This window comes from Gopherus evgoodei, unplaced genomic scaffold, assembly GCF_007399415.2.
Source record: "Gopherus evgoodei ecotype Sinaloan lineage unplaced genomic scaffold, rGopEvg1_v1.p scaffold_35_arrow_ctg1, whole genome shotgun sequence".
NCBI lineage: Eukaryota > Metazoa > Chordata > Testudines > Testudinidae > Gopherus > Gopherus evgoodei.
The window spans coordinates 5,025,790-5,040,677 of record NW_022060027.1 but is presented as its reverse complement, the minus strand read 5'-3'; the positions used below and the strand labels follow the sequence as shown (position 1 = coordinate 5,040,677).

Here is a 14,888-nt window from a genome sequence, read left to right as displayed (position 1 = left end):
CTTCCTGTTCCCCCAAAACCTTCCCTGGGGAACCCAAGACCCAAACCCCTTGGATCGGATCACAAGGAGAAATTAACCTTCTCCCCTCTTTCCCCCCACCAATCCCTGTTGAGTTTAGACTCAAGCCCTTGGATTCTAGAACAAGGAAAAAATCAATCAGGTTCTTAAAAAGAAAGCTTTTAATTAAAGAAAGAAAAGGTAAAAATTCTCTCTGTAAAATCAGGATGGAAAATGCTTTACAGGGTACTCAGATTCATATAGACTAGAGGGACTCCCACCCCTGCAGCCGGAGATTCAAAACTACAGCAAACAGAGGTAAAAATCCTTCCAGCAAAAGGAAAAACATTCACAAGTTGAAAGAAAACAAACATAAGACTAATCCACCTTGCCTGGCTATACTTACAATTTTGAAATATGAAAGACTGATTCAGAAAGATTTGGAGAGCCCGGTTGTACGTCTGGTCCCTCTTTGTCCCACGAGCGAACAACGAACAAAACAAACAGCACAAACAAAGGCTTCCCTCCACCAAGATTTGAAAGTATCTTGTCTCCCGATTGGTCCTCTGGTCAGGTGTCAGCCAGGTTTACTGAGCTTCTTAACCCTTTACAGGTAAAAGAGACATTAACCCTTAACTATCTGTTTATGACAGCTCCCCTCCCCGAAAGCAATGGAGAGGTCCTCGCCCCACCCCATGGAGCTGGGCATGTGGAACGTGAACTCTGCCGGGCACTTGGGGAACACGCCACCCTCTACACCCTGGCCACGATGAACAGGTGCCAGGCCTACATCCTCCCAGAGATGCACCCGCAGCTGGCACCACAATTCAGCACCATGGAATTGAGGAGGGGGGCGGAGGGTGGGGCTGGGGATGGATGGGGGAGGTGGTTATAAGAGAAGGGAGAGCGGCTTTTCCCAGCCCAGTTCCCTCTGTTCCCAAAAGGCATCCAGCTGCCAGCAGAGCCCTGCCCCCACGCTGCCCCCCTCGCTCCAGCCCAGCAGCGGGGGCAGGTGACCCCAGCTCCAGCGGGACGCGTGTTGTCGGGGGGAGCAGAGCCAGCGCTTGACCCCGGATCGGCCCCTTCAGCCACAATCCAACCCAGGGGCAGGCGAGAACAGTCAGAGCAACAGTGTCTCCCCCCCTCCTTCCACCAGCTCTGCTGGTGCCCCTCAGGCCTGATCCGGGTCCGTGGGCCCAGCTGCACCAGGCCTTTCGCCACCCCCAGAGGGACAGTGTGGGGAAGCCGAGCCAGGCCAGCCTCAGTACCCCACACCTTGGTCCCACAGCGCTCAGAGCAGAGGGGCTAGGCGCCAAGAACGAGCTACTCTGCTGGGGTGACATCCTGCCACACCTTCCTGAGCCATCACTCGGGCCAGAGCTGACGTGAGGCGTCACCGCCGCTGGCGGGGGTGTTACTCACCCCCATTCGCCTGGGGAGGGGGCTTCTAGCTGCCTCCACTTCCCCGCTAAACCAGGTCAGTTTGTAACCACTACGGCCTGGTTTTTGGGGATCTAGGAAAGTGCTCGTCAAGAAATCTAATCTGTTGTTCCTGTTTTCTCTGACCCTTTTAATGCACCAAGTAGGGGCAGAGAGAGGCCTGTGGTCAGAGAGGGCTGAGAACCAGGCAGCTCAGTTAATGGGGTCAGAGGGAAAGCCTCCCCTTACCCAGTTCCCTAAAGCCCAGCCCTGGTGGCCAGGGGAGAGCACCCTCCTGCTCCCAGCCCCATCTTCTCTAATCACTAGACCACACTCCCTTCCCAGAGCCAGGGAGAGAACCCAGGCGTCCTGGCTCCCAGACCCCCTCCTCTAACTAGTAGTAGGATTTGATGTTTGTATTTTGTGTAACTTAGAAAGAAGGATAAAAGATAATAATGTCGTACGTATTCTATGTATCCATGTATGGTAGGATTGGATTGGATTCTGCCGGCCACCCTGTCTGGACAGCAGGAAGGAACGACCCTGGGTCGTTGGAAAAGACGCATCAGCCAGGCTGCCTGTGTCTGAACTGCTCTTACGACAGGAACAGACCAGAACGGTCCTTACAGCGGATTATGGCCCCATTGGTTTTAGGAGAACTTTTCATGACAATGTTGGCTGTAAGATCTTGTCTCTTATCTGCATTGCAAACCAAGTGGGGTAAGGTTCTTTTGTAACCCTTTTAGTGACCACACAACCCTTTGTAAACTGTAATCCTGCTGAAATTCTCTGTGCCCCCCTTTGGGGTGAGGCGCAAAGGACGTGTGTGTGGTTAGAGGAGGTGTGTGAAAAGCCATCGCAGATGCCCAAGAAGAAGTGAGCGACTGGGAAAGACGGCAGGAAAAATCCATCGTGTCCAATGCTAAACGAGATAGCGGCAGTGATGACCTCAGAGGTGAGGCAAACACCCCTGAAGGCGAGACAAGAATTCAGGGAGAACAGCGGAAACCCCCAAAATTAACCCCACTTATGGACTAACGACGCCAGAATGACCTTGCAAAATCCAGAGTAAAGTGGGAATTTACAAGGATAAAGCCGGGGTGTTTTGCCAGAGAACTTTGGGGTCAGACCCAGGGCTGCCCAGAGGATTCAGGGGGTCTGGGGTCTTCGGCAGTGGGGGGCCCCTCTTTGGCAGTAATTCGGAGGCAGGGGGGTCCTTCCATCCCGGGACTCACCGCCAAAGTGCCCCAAAGACCCTGGGTGAGGTAATATTGAGGGGGAGGGGTAATATATATCAAGGTGGGTGAAGTCATATATTTTATTGGACCAGCTTCTGTCGGTGGGAGAGACGAGCTTTTGAGCCTTCACAGAACTCTTCTTCGGGAAGAACGAACTCCATGAAAGCTCCAAAACCTCTCTCTTTCTCACCACCAAAAGTTGCTCCAATAAAAGCTATTACCTCACCCACCTTGCGGCTCTAATTTTCTGGGAACAACAGGGCTACACCAACCCAGCCTACAAAAATGCAGGATTCCCATGAACAGCACAGAGTGACCACCACACCAGGAGACTATTGCCACGATTCATCTTAGCATAATGTCCTCATCACGCCAAGGAAGTAGCACTATCAGCACAATGAGATAAATACAGCCACACGTGCATGCCAAAAATTCACAGCCCAAGCGCACTGGGCTCCACACAGCAGGACAGCAGTGTCGGTTTAGTTCTCGGTCTCTGAGTCCATCCCCACTAAACTGAGTCCAACGTTTCAGCTAAACACAAGGGCACCTGCCAATAGCTGTGCTGGCGGCCGGAGGAAGATGATGAAGGGAACGTCGTCATTCGGTAAGCGTCACAATAAGACCCACACTTTGTGCCGGCGCTGCGGATCCAAGGCATACCATCTCCAGAAGTCCACCTGTGGGAAATGTGGGTACCCTGCTAAGCGCAAGAGAATGTATAACTGGCGTGCCAAGGCTAAAAGACGCAACACCACTGGTACTGGTCGGATGAGGCACCTGAAAAATGTCTACCGTCGATTCAGGAATGGATTCTGTGAAGGAACAACTCCTAAGCCCAAGAGAGCTGCTGTTGCAGCATCCAGCTCATCTTAAGGACTCATCTGTTTGTTAAAATAAATGGTCTAATCCAGAAAAAATGTGCCAGCTTTGTTTGTTTTTTACACATATTTAATTTTGGTGAAATAGTAAGAGTATCTGTATATGCACGTGTGTGTGTGTGTGTAAGTAATAGATTCTGACAGTCTTGTGCTGAAGTTCATTAAACACATTCCTTTAAAAAAAACCCGAAAACAAAACCAAAAAAACAGCAGGATCTGCACTGGCACAATGGGAGGAATTTCATGTCAGGGCACTAATTCCCAAGCCCAGTGCAAGGCGATATGAGATCCAGGCCCTAGCTCCTTAGAACCAGAATTTGTACTCCCAGGAGAGTGGGATGAAATTAGAGAAGTTCCAGAAGGCAACGCCCAAGAAACAAGGCATTGACCAACAGCTGGGTGGATGTTAAACAACCATCACCAGCCATTGTGTGCAGCAAGTGAATGACAATTAGTAACTTAACGACCATCATTGCCAGAGCATTACTCAGCCCTGGGACTCTGCAATGCCTCCCCCTCCTCCCAACCTGATCACAATTCAGGTTTCCTGTGATAGGAGAGGGAAAATCAGGCTACCTCTCCCTGCCCCCCCAACATGGTGCCTGGACTTGTGTTGGCCAGAGCACATGGATTAAACTGAACACAGACAACAGCAGAGTTCGCTCCAGCCTTCCCTTGGGAGACAGCTCCATCCACACCCCCAAGGCAGAGATTGTGCTGCTATGAAGATTGCCCCTGATAGTCTCAGTTTTCCTCTCCTACCCCCCCATCCCTTCCCCACTGCCTCTTCCCTTCCACCCTTCACCCCCTAAGAGGCAGTCACCCAGATGCCAGGGAGGTGGAACCAAGCACACTACATGGACCCTGTCTCTGAGAGGCAGGCGTCTCTGCTTGGGCAGGGAGGGCAAGCAGGGACACCACACCCCACAGGAGACCAGGAGACGCGCCTCTCCCCTCCTCCAATGCCTGTCCTGGTCCAGCTGCCTGGGTGCAGGGGATGTTTCTGGAGATGCCTCTGGCTGAGCCCCCTGCCCCCCACCATGCAGACGGACATCCCACCAGCAGCCGGGTGCTGGCTCTCACAGCCACCTGGGGGGTTTCCAGTCCCCCCGCAAGCCACCCTCACCACAAGACCCCCCTTGAAATACACTTACCAGCTGCTGCTACTGGTTGCCTCTAGTTGGGTGAGCGGGTAGGAGCTGCTGCTGCAGAACCAGAGAAAGCACCCCTGCCACAGTGCCACGAGAAGCAGGTGGGGTCTCTCAGCTGCTCAGCCCCTTGCTCCAGGAGCAGTTCCCCTCTCTGATTAGCTGTTTGTTGGCCACCAGACACAGCGAGCACTCGCACTCCCCTAGCTAGCTACCCTACTGCCCCCGCCGAACAGCTGATGGCTTGTGGGCCCCCACGGGCCCCATAAACAGTTGACTGGAGGGTGCCGGTGCCCCGGCCCCCTATAGGGACATGCCCCAACCGACCCCCTTCTTCCCCAAGGCCCCAGCCTCTTCTCCTCCCCTGGAGCCCAGTTATCTCCCCCTTCCCTCACTGATTAGCTGCCTGTCTCCCTCCTGCGGGGAGACACCTAGTCGGCGAGGCAGGGAGGGGGCAGGGTTTATGCAGCACACATGGGGAAGCCAGCAAAGCCTGCCTGCAGGAGCCCAGCTTGCTGGAGCTCAGTTCTTCCCCTCTCTGCTGCGGGATCAGCTGTCTCCCACCTGCTGGGAGACCCAGCTGATCGGGGTGTGCAGCAGGCTGGGGGAAGCCGGGCAGGCCCAGCTTCAGAGCGGAGCGGAGCGTGGGCCCCACCCCCGGCACCCTGGGAACCCCACCTAAGGAGCAGCCTTTTTGAAAATGTGCTGAGGGGAAGCAGCTGCTTCCCCTGCACCCCACTAGCTACGCTACTGGTGTAGCCATGTTGTTCCCAGGAACTTAGAGCCACAAGGTGGGTGAGGTAATGGCCTTTTTTGGAGCAACTTTTGTTGGTGAGAGAAAGAAGCATTTGGAGCTTTCATGGAGTTCGTTCTTCTTCCCGAAGAAGAGTTCTGTGAAGGCTCAAAAGCTCGTCTCTCCCACCGACAGAAGCTGGTCCAATAAAACATCTTACCTCACCCACCTTGAGATATATTCCGCCCCCACCCCACGCATTACCTCACCCAGCTTTCCAGGAGTGAGGTTTCATGATGACATGGGAAGTGCTCTGACTGGTCCTGACTTCTCTGTATCAGCCCCTCTAGCTTGTACTGCAGCCCAGCACCTGGGGGCTGGGGGCCTGTAGCGCCGAGACTCTGCGAGATCAGGGACTCACAGACCCACCTCCGCCTCGGCCTCTCTCTCTTGCTGCCTCCTTTTTCCCGAGTGCCTCATGACGCACAGAGCCAGTATGGCTGGGTGCTGCGTCGGAGAGTCTCCCAGTGCAGCCCTCCACCCCCTCTCCCCCATGCGAATCCCCTGCCCACCTCTGTCCGATTGTCTCTCTCATGCGGGGGACTGTGCCCCCCACCTCCACTCCTGTGTGCTGCCTGCTTCCAGGGGCCACAGATTGCAGAGCAGCCACCTCAGGAGAGATGAGAGGGGCTGTCCCACCGGGGGGCGTGCGCAGCCCCCCGGAGCACTGCTTTGTCCCGTTATACCCAACTTCGTGTTATATCGGGGCGCGTTATATCGAGCCGGAGGTGTAATTTGATATGTCGGGTGGCGCCTTTTTTTATGTGTTCGTTCCCCTGATGTTAGAACCTGGCTGCGCCACTGGCGGGTCCCAGAGCGGAAGGACCCCCCCGCCGTGGGTCTTTGGGGAACTTCAGCAGCGGGTCCCGGAGTGAAAGGACCCCCCTCACTGTGGGTCTTTGAGGCACTTCGGCAGGGGGTCGCAGAGCGAGAGGACCCCCCCGCCGCGGGTCTTCGAGGCACTTGGGCGGCGGGTCCTGGAGCGGAAGGACTCTCCTGCCATGGGTCTTTGAGGCACTTCGGCAGTGGGTCCCAGAGCGGAAGGACCCCCCTACCGTGGGTCTTCGGGGCACTTCGGTGGCGGGTCCCAGAGCGGAAGGACCCCCTGGCCATGGGTCTTTGGGGAACTTCGGCAGCGGGTCCCGGAGCGGAAGGACCGCCCTGCCGTTGGTCTTCGGGGCACTTCAGCAGCGAGTCCCAGAGCGGAAGGACCCCCACCGCCACGGGTCTTCAGGGCACTTCGGCAGTGGGTCCGAGAGCAGAAGGACCATCCCCGCTGTGGGTCTTTGGGGCACTTTGGCGGTGGGTCTCAGAGTGAAAGGACTCCCCCACCGTGGGTCTTCAGGGCACTTCGGCAGCGGGTCTCGAAGCAGAAGGACCCCCCGCTGCCAAATTGCATCCAAAGACCCAGAGTGGAAGAAGCTCCAGGGGCCCAGGCCCTGCGAGAGTTTTCTGGAGCCCCGGAGCGAGTGAAGGACCCCACTTCAGGGCCCCCAAAAAACTCTCGTGGGGGCCCCTGCGGGGCCCGGGGCAAATTGCCCCACTTGCTCCCCTCTCTAGGCAGCCCCGGTCAGGCCTGCAAAGCCTCAGAGCATCGGCTCGCGACCGACGGAGCCCAGCTTCTCCCTCGTGCTCAGTCTAACTGGCCATTAGATTGACTCAAGCTATGACAGGCCGGGAACTACAGGAGCACGCGCAGGACCCGCTTGTGTGTGTGAGAGATTGAAGGCACAGGCTAAGTGCTGTATTTTCAATAAACACGGTGTGTCGCCTTTTCCCCCGAAAAAGACCCTGTGTGCTTCTAATAAGCATAACCTCACCACTAGACCCCACTTCCATCCCAGAGCCTGGGACAGAACCCAGGCGTCCTGGCTGCTAGCCCCCCCTCGCTCTAACCTCCCAGACCCTGTGACACCACATCCCATATTCTTCATAGAATTGCTCCAATATCATTATAGCCTCACTGTGATCTAGTTTGTGCAAGAGCCGGCATGTGAGGTATCATTAGAAAGGTGACGACTGGCAGAATAGGATTATGTTATTTGTGTGAACGTATCAGGCCTGTATCTGAAGTCAGGAATATTGACTCTGTAACAGTGACCAACGGGTTTCCCCTGGGGAACACCCAGCAGCTGTCAATCCGGCTGGGCCGTTAAGAAGAACAATACGTCTTTGAAGATGCTCCTCTGCCACCTGCTTGGGATGGGACAAAGCGCCTCTGACTCATGGCTGCTTTCATCACGTGATCCCGGCTGAGCTCCTTTAGCTGGTTGCCCCACTCTGCAGCGGGGAGAGATCGGCGTCAATCCCAATCCACTGGGGCAGGAAGGCGGCCGCAGCCTTGAAGATCTTGAGGAAGGGAGAGTCGGGGAGGGTGTAGTTGGCCAAGTAAATGGTCTCACCCCCAGCCAGGTAACCAGCCCAGATGCCGAAGGTCCCGATGGTCATGATCGTGTGGTTGCAATGGGCCAAGAGAGCAAAGTCCCTCCCTGGTGATGACTCCTTCCCATCCCCCGAGAAATACACGTCCCCCCGCGAGGCGTCGATGTTCTCCCGGCACCACTCCATCCCATTGCTGGTCACCACGAAGACCGGCTCCTGGTACTTGGCCCGGAAGTAGCCCATGGCCTTCTCCAGGTAGGCCTTGTCCGCCACCACCCCCTTCCAGACCTGGGGCATCACCCAGACGTAGTCCCCCCTCCGGACGTGCACGCCCACGTAGGTCACGTTCCGGCGCTGCCCACGCAGCCCGGCCAGGTACCGGTTTGCCTCCTCCTTGACATGGTCGTGGAAGGAGAATTCCTGGAGGATCTCCTGCCGGAGGTGGTGGTAGAAGGTCCAGGAGCAGGGGTAGCCCGTCAGCCGGACGTATTTTCCCTCGATGTGCCTGTACTCCTCTGACATCCAGTCGTGGAGCTCATAATCCTTCCACGGGATGTTCTGGACCATGTCGCTGGAGAGCACAGGCAGGGTGATGCGGAAGAGCGGTGCCAGCTGCTGGTGCATCTCCGGGAGGATGTAGGCCTGGCGCCCGTTCATCTTGGCCAGGGCGTAGAGGGTGGCGTATTCCCCCATCTGGTTCCCCAGGCGCCCGGCGGAGTTCACGGTCCACATGCCCCGCTCCGTGGCTGGGGACCCTTTCGTTGTGTTCAGGGAGGGGAGACTCTGTCTTGTGGTGAGGAACCGGCTGCGTAGGTGGATGAGGAAAGAGAAGGTCATGATGGCCAGCAGGTAGAGGCTGAGCTGGGGGTGCTGCCGGAAGGGGACCCACGAGTCGGGGGCAGTCATGGCTCCCAGCGTGATGAGGGAAGAAGATCCCAGCCTGGGGGAGAGGGATGAATAGAAGGGAAAGGGGGGAGGGGGACGGGGTGGGAGGAAAGGAGGGTGATGGATGGGGGGGTGGTTAGAGGAGAAGGGGGAGGGGCTCTTCCTGACCCAGTTATCTGGGTTCCCAAAAGGCCTCTGACTGCCATGAGAGCCCTGCCCCCATGCTGCCCCCCCCATCCCAGCCATGGGGGCAGGTGACCCCAGCTCCAGGAGGACGCGTGTTGTCAGAACAGAGCCACTGCTTGACCCCGGATCGGCCCCTTCAACCACAATGCAAGCCGGGGGCAGGCGAGAACAGTCAGAGCAACAGTGTCTCCCCCCCTAGCCCCGCCTGCTCTGCTGGTGCCCCTGAGGCCTGATCCGCAGCCCCCCTTGCTGAGAGAGAACCCAGGAGTCCTGGCTCCCAGCCTGCTCCATTCTCTAATCTCTAGTTCCCACTCCACTCCCAGAGCTGGGGCGAGAAACCAGGAGTCCTGGTGAGCCGTGGTGGGGAAGGGGGGTCACTGGGGCAGGAGGGGGCTGCCATGACTGCAGGGGGAGAGGATGGAGGGAGGGTGGAAATGGAGAGGGATGGGAGGGGAGGGGGAGATGGGAGGAAGGTGAAAATTGAGGGGAAGGGGAGGGGAGGGAACAGAGGGAGAGTGGAAATGGAGGGGGAGGGGAAGGGAAATGGGGGAGGGGACACAGGGAGGGGGAAATAGAGGCAGAAGAGGTGGAAGGAAGTAGCCCCTGACGGAAGAGTGTGGGGCCAGGAGGGAGGTTTCCGAGCCGAAGGGCAGGACAGGAGTGAAGCCGAGCTGGGCCGGGCCGGGCCAGGGAGTCTGGGGTGCGGAGGGATCTGGGGGCTGAGCCAGGGTGACGCCCCCTGCCCTCCCCCCGGGTCTGTGGCCAAGGTCCCAGCCCTGGATCCGTGGGCCCAGCTGCACCAGGCATCTCACCACCCCCGGAGGGACGGTTTGGGGAAGTCGAGCCAGGCCAGCGTCAGCACCCCACACCCCGGTCCCACTGCACTCAGAGCAGGGGGGTCTGGGAGCCAGGACTCCTGGGTTCTCGCCCCGGTTCTGGCAATGGGGTGACTCCCCTTCACACCCGCCGGACGCTGGGCTCCAACCCTCCTCCCCCAGCTCTCGGGGCCCCGTCCCCATCTCTGTTCCCCGGGTCAGGTCGCCCGCTGCCGCGCGAGCGAACTGCTCTGCAGGGGTGACATCCTGCCACAGCTTCCTGAGCCAGCGCCCGGGCGGGAGCTAGATGTGAGGAAGTGTCACCACTGGTAGGGGGGGATGTTACTCACCCCCATTCGCCGGGGGGGTTTCTTGGTGCTTTTCGCAGCCCCACTCAGTGCAGACAGGGGGTGTCCCGCATCCCAGCAGGGTCCGGGCACTTCCAGGCCCCCCGACATTCAGACCCGGAGCCGCACACATGGGGATGCCCGGCTGACGCATTTCCTGACCACGGCTGGGTTCCTCCACCGGCTCCGGCGCGCCGGCTGCAGCCATTGGCCTCTCTCCGGGCGAGTGGAGCTGGGACGCGTCTGGCCGCAAAGGAGGGACCAAAAGTCGCCTCATTATCTCTGGGCTCGCACCGCTTCACGGTCGGGGTTCAGGCCCCAGCTCCTGCCCCGGGCCCAGGGTGCCAGCCTCACTAGCAGGGCTGGCTCCAGGGGGCCGGGGCTTATTTCTTGTCTCGTCTTCGGGGGTGTTTGCCTCACCTCTGACGCCGCCAATGCTGCTACCTTGTTTAGCATCGGACGCAACGGATTTGTCCTGCCACCTCTCCCAGTCGCTCACTTCTTCTTGACCATCTGGGCATCTGTGATGGCTTTTCACACACCTCCTCTAACCACGCACACGTCCTTTGCTCCTCACCCCAAAGGGGGGTACAGAGAATTTCAGCCAGGATTACAGTTTACAAAGGGTTATGTGGTCACTAAAGGGGTTACAAAAGAACCTTACCCAACTTCGCTTGCAATGCAGATAAGAGACAAGATCTTACAGCCAACACTGTCATGAAAAGTTCTCCTAAAACCAAAGGGGGCCATAATCCGCCGTAAGGATCGTTCTGGTCTGTTCCTGCCTCAAGAGCAGTTCAGTCACAGGCAGCCTGGCTGATGCGTCTTTTCCAATGACCCAGGGTCGTTCCTTAGAATCATAGAAGATCAGGCTTGGAAGAAACCTCAGGAGGTTCTAGTCCAACCCCCTGCTCAAAGCGGGACCAACCCCAACTCAATCATCCCAGCCAGGGCTTTGTCAACCTGACTTACAAACCTCTAAGGAACGAGATTCCACCACCTCCCTAGGGAACCCATTCCAGTGCTTCACCATCCTCCTAGGGAAAAAGTTTTTCCTAATATCCAACCTAAACCTCCCCCACTGCACCTTGAGACCATTGCTCCTTTTTCTGTCATCTGCCACCACTGAGAACAGCCGAGCTCCATCCTCTTTGGACCCCCCTTCAGGTAGTTGAAAACAGCTATCAAATCCCCCCTCCTTCTTCTCTTCCACAGACTAAACAATCCCAGTTCCCTCAGCCTCTCCTGATAAGTCATGTGCTCCGGCCCCCTGATCATTTTTGTTGCCCTTTGCTGGACTCTCTCCAATTTGTCCACATCCTTCTTGTAGTGTGGGGCCCAAAACTGGACACAATATCTGGATGAGGCCTCACCAATGTCGAATAGAGGGGAATGATCAGGTCCCTTGATCTGCTGGCAATGCCCCGACTTATACAGCCCAAAATGCCATTGGCCTTCTTGGCAACAAGGGCAACCTGCTGACTCATATCCAGCTTCTCGTCCACTGTAACCCCTAGGTCCTTTTCTGCAGAACTGCTGCCTAGCCACTTGGTCCCTAGTCTGTAGCAGTGCATGGGAGTCTTCTGTCCTAAGTGCAGGACTCTGCACTTGTCCTTGTTGAATCTCATCAGGTTTCTTTCGGCCCAATCCTCTAATTTGTCTAGGTCCCTCTGTATCCTATCCCCACCCTCCAGCGTATCTACCACTCCTCCCAGTTTAGTGTCATCTGCAAACTTGCTGAGGGTGCAGCCCACGCCATCCTCCAGATCACTGATCATGATATTGAACAAAACCGGCCCCAGGACCGACCCCTGGGGCACTCTGCTTGAAACCGGCTGCCAACCAGACCTGGAGCTGTTGATCACTGCCCGCTGAGCCCGACGATCTAGCCAGCTTTTTATCCACCTTACAGTCCAATCATCCAGCCCATATTTCTTTAACTTGCTGGCAAGAATACTGTGGGACACCATATCAAAAGCTTTGCTAAAGTCAAGGAATAACACGTCCACTGCTTTCCCCTCATCCACAGAGCCAGTTATCTCCTCATAGAAGGCAGTTAGGTTAGTCAGGCATGACTTGCCCTTGGTGAATCCATGCTGACTGTTCCTGATCACTTTCCTCTCCTCTAAATGCCTCAACATTGATTCCTTGAGGACCTGCTCCATGGTTTTTCCAGGGTGGCCGCCAGCGTCGAATCCAATCCTACCATACACGGATACATTGAATACATACAACATTATTATCCTTTATCCTGAGTTACACAAAATACAAACATCAAATCTTACTACCACAGTTAGAGCAGGGGGGGTTGGGGGCTAGGACTCCTGGGGTCTCTCCTCCACTCTGGGAGGGGAGTGGGATCTAGTCGTTAGAGGGGGGGGGCTGGGAGCCAGGACTCCTGGGTTCTCTCCCCAACTCTGGGAGGGGAGTGGGGTCTAGTGGTTAGAGCAGGGGGGCTGGGAGCCAGGACTCCTGGGTTCTCCGCTCTGGGAGGGGAGTGGGGTCTAGTGGTTAGAGCAGGGGGCTGGGAGCCAGGACTCCTGGGTTCTCTGCTCTGGGAGGGGAGGGGTGTCTAGTGGTTAGAGCAGGGGGGCTGGGAGCCAGGACTCCTGGGTTCTGTCCCCAGCTCTGGGAGGGGAGTGGGGTTGAATTAATATGTCCCAAAGCCAGACAGGACCGTTTGGAGCACCTAACCCAGAGCTGTTGAGCTCCGGTAGCTACAGGAACTGTAAACAGCGAGCGAGGCTCCAGGCGAGTAGAAGCCCGGACCCAGCTCTGTCCCTGCCTCCCGCAGCCCGTCAGTGCAAACACCGGTGCGGGGCATCTCACCGCCCTTGGGACCAGCTATTCTGCAGCAACAGCCAAGCTCCATCTCTTTGGAACCCCTTTCAGGTAGCTGAAAGCAGCTGTCAAATCCCCCCTCCTTCTTCTCTTCCACAGACTAAACAATCCCAGTTCCCTCAGCCTCTCCTGATCATTTTTGTTGCCCTTTGCTGGACTCTCTCCAATTTGTCCACATCCTTCTTGTAGTGTGGGGCCCAAAACTGGACACAGTATCTGGACGAGGCCTCACCAATGCCGAATAGAGGGGAATGATCAGGTCCCTTGATCTGCTGGCAATGCCCCGACTTATACAGCCCAAAATGCCATTGGCCTTCTTGGCAACAAGGGCACACTGTTGCCCAGGCCTTGGACACGGTGGTGGCTGCATTCAAGAAACATGGTTCTAGGCCCCAGAACTGCCCCGTATGATTTCTTGGGCAAAACCAGCCCAGCTGGTGGAGAATCTGCCACTAAACAGTTGCGATGGTGTAACAGAGCAGCTTTTGCAAGTTTAAATCATTGGTTATTAGGGTTGACAGGACACAACCGAGAGTCTCAATTAATAAGTGGAGGGAGAGCTCAGTGGTTAAAGCATTCGCCTGCCGAACCCAGGGCTGTGAGTTCAATCCTTGAGGGGGCCGTTTAGGGAACTGGGGTAAAAATCTCTCTGGGGCTTAGCCCTGCTTTGAGCAGGGGGTTGGACTAGATACCTTCCAGCCCTGAGATTCTGGGAAATTCAAGTCAAATTGTTTTGAGCAGGGCAGTCACAGCCTGAAGATCATGTTCCTTTCCTATTAAGGCAAAACAAACCAGCCAGCCAGAGAGGACTTCGGTCTCATCTCACTGGCTAACCAGAAGTCACGCAAGCAATTCCCTCAGACACTCCAGTTCCCTTGTATTACCACCAGCACCGCTCCTTATGGGGACGAATGGTTCTGGAAACCAAGACCCCAGTAAAAGAAAAACGTCTCTCCCGATCCCAAAGGACCAAGCCCAGCCCCAGGTCAATGGACAAGTCAGACCTTATCCACAAATCACGCTGTTGCCAATCCTTTAGAATCGAAAATCTAAAGGTTTATTCAGAAAAAGAAAGACGTCCTGCACAGATGAGAGCTCAAACTGGCCACATGATCAAAAACGTCCAACAATTGCCAAGTTCTTAGTTCAAGCTTGTTTCAGGCTTGATGGGATTACGGCTGATTTAAACCCCTCAAGTCTCTGGAGTACAAACATCCTAGCTTGGACGGGGCATTCAGTCCTTTGCTCAGAGCTTCAGTTGGTAGCAAAGCTCCTCCGGAGGTCAGAAGCAGGAGTGAAGACAAGATGGAGGGGATTCCAGGGCTTTTTATATCCTCTGCCATGTGGAAGGACTCCCCTTTGTGCTTACTGTGGAAAATCACAGCCGCAAGATGGCGTTTGCAGTCACATGGACGAGTCACATGGCCATGCATGACGCAGGTCTTTACGGGTAGAGCAGCCATTGCTCACATGCTGCCTGGAACATTGTCACGGACGGGCAGAGCCCACCTGGGTGCAGGGAGACTGGGACGTGCTGGGCTGAGTGGAGCCAGGCCTGAGGCTGGAGAGTTTCCTGTGCTGGGTACAACCCTCAATAAACCTCCTGTGTTACGCGGCGGAGAGTCGCTCCGGGCTAGAGAACAGGGCGGGGGGCATCAGCCCCTTCGGGGGTGGAGGCCCTGGGGGTCCGGAGCGAGGGGACTCCCTGAGGGGGCCCACGGCAGAGACAGACGTGCTAAGGCTCAGAGCGGTGCAGCTCCAGGAGGTGGAGATGCCTGACCCCGAGAGAGAGCAGACCCCCGAGAAGGGCTGTCGCACCAAAAGGGGCACCCCATGGACAGCATGGGGCCAAGAATGGACACAACCTGTGAGTCCGTGACAGCATCACCATCTGATGAGACAGCATCAGGTGCTTTTCCCACCAGATACAGAGCAGAAATATTTATTGCCGTTCTT

At 56.4% G+C, this 14,888-nt stretch overlaps 1 protein-coding gene and 1 pseudogene across 2 annotated transcripts; one reads left to right on the top strand and one right to left on the bottom strand.

Annotated features, from left to right (window-relative positions):
• Nucleotides 1-3,199: 3,199 nt before the first annotated feature.
• On the top strand, nucleotides 3,200-3,574 carry LOC115641659 (annotated as a pseudogene).
• A 3,399-nt stretch (nucleotides 3,575-6,973) lies between these two features.
• Nucleotides 6,974-10,737, bottom strand: LOC115641598 (galactoside 2-alpha-L-fucosyltransferase 2-like). Of its 2 annotated transcripts, none has more exons than XM_030544894.1 (2): nucleotides 10,095-10,737; nucleotides 6,974-8,798 (listed from the first exon to the last, which is right to left on the bottom strand). In XM_030544894.1, the coding sequence occupies exon 2, from the start codon at nucleotides 8,762-8,764 to the stop codon at nucleotides 7,739-7,741; it is 1,026 nt and encodes a 341-aa protein (XP_030400754.1). In that variant the 5' UTR covers nucleotides 8,765-8,798; nucleotides 10,095-10,737; the 3' UTR covers nucleotides 6,974-7,738. The 2 variants fall into 2 exon arrangements, with proteins under 2 accessions (XP_030400754.1, XP_030400755.1); XM_030544895.1 differs by having other exon boundaries at nucleotides 6,974-8,663.
• Nucleotides 10,738-14,888: the final 4,151 nt, after the last annotated feature.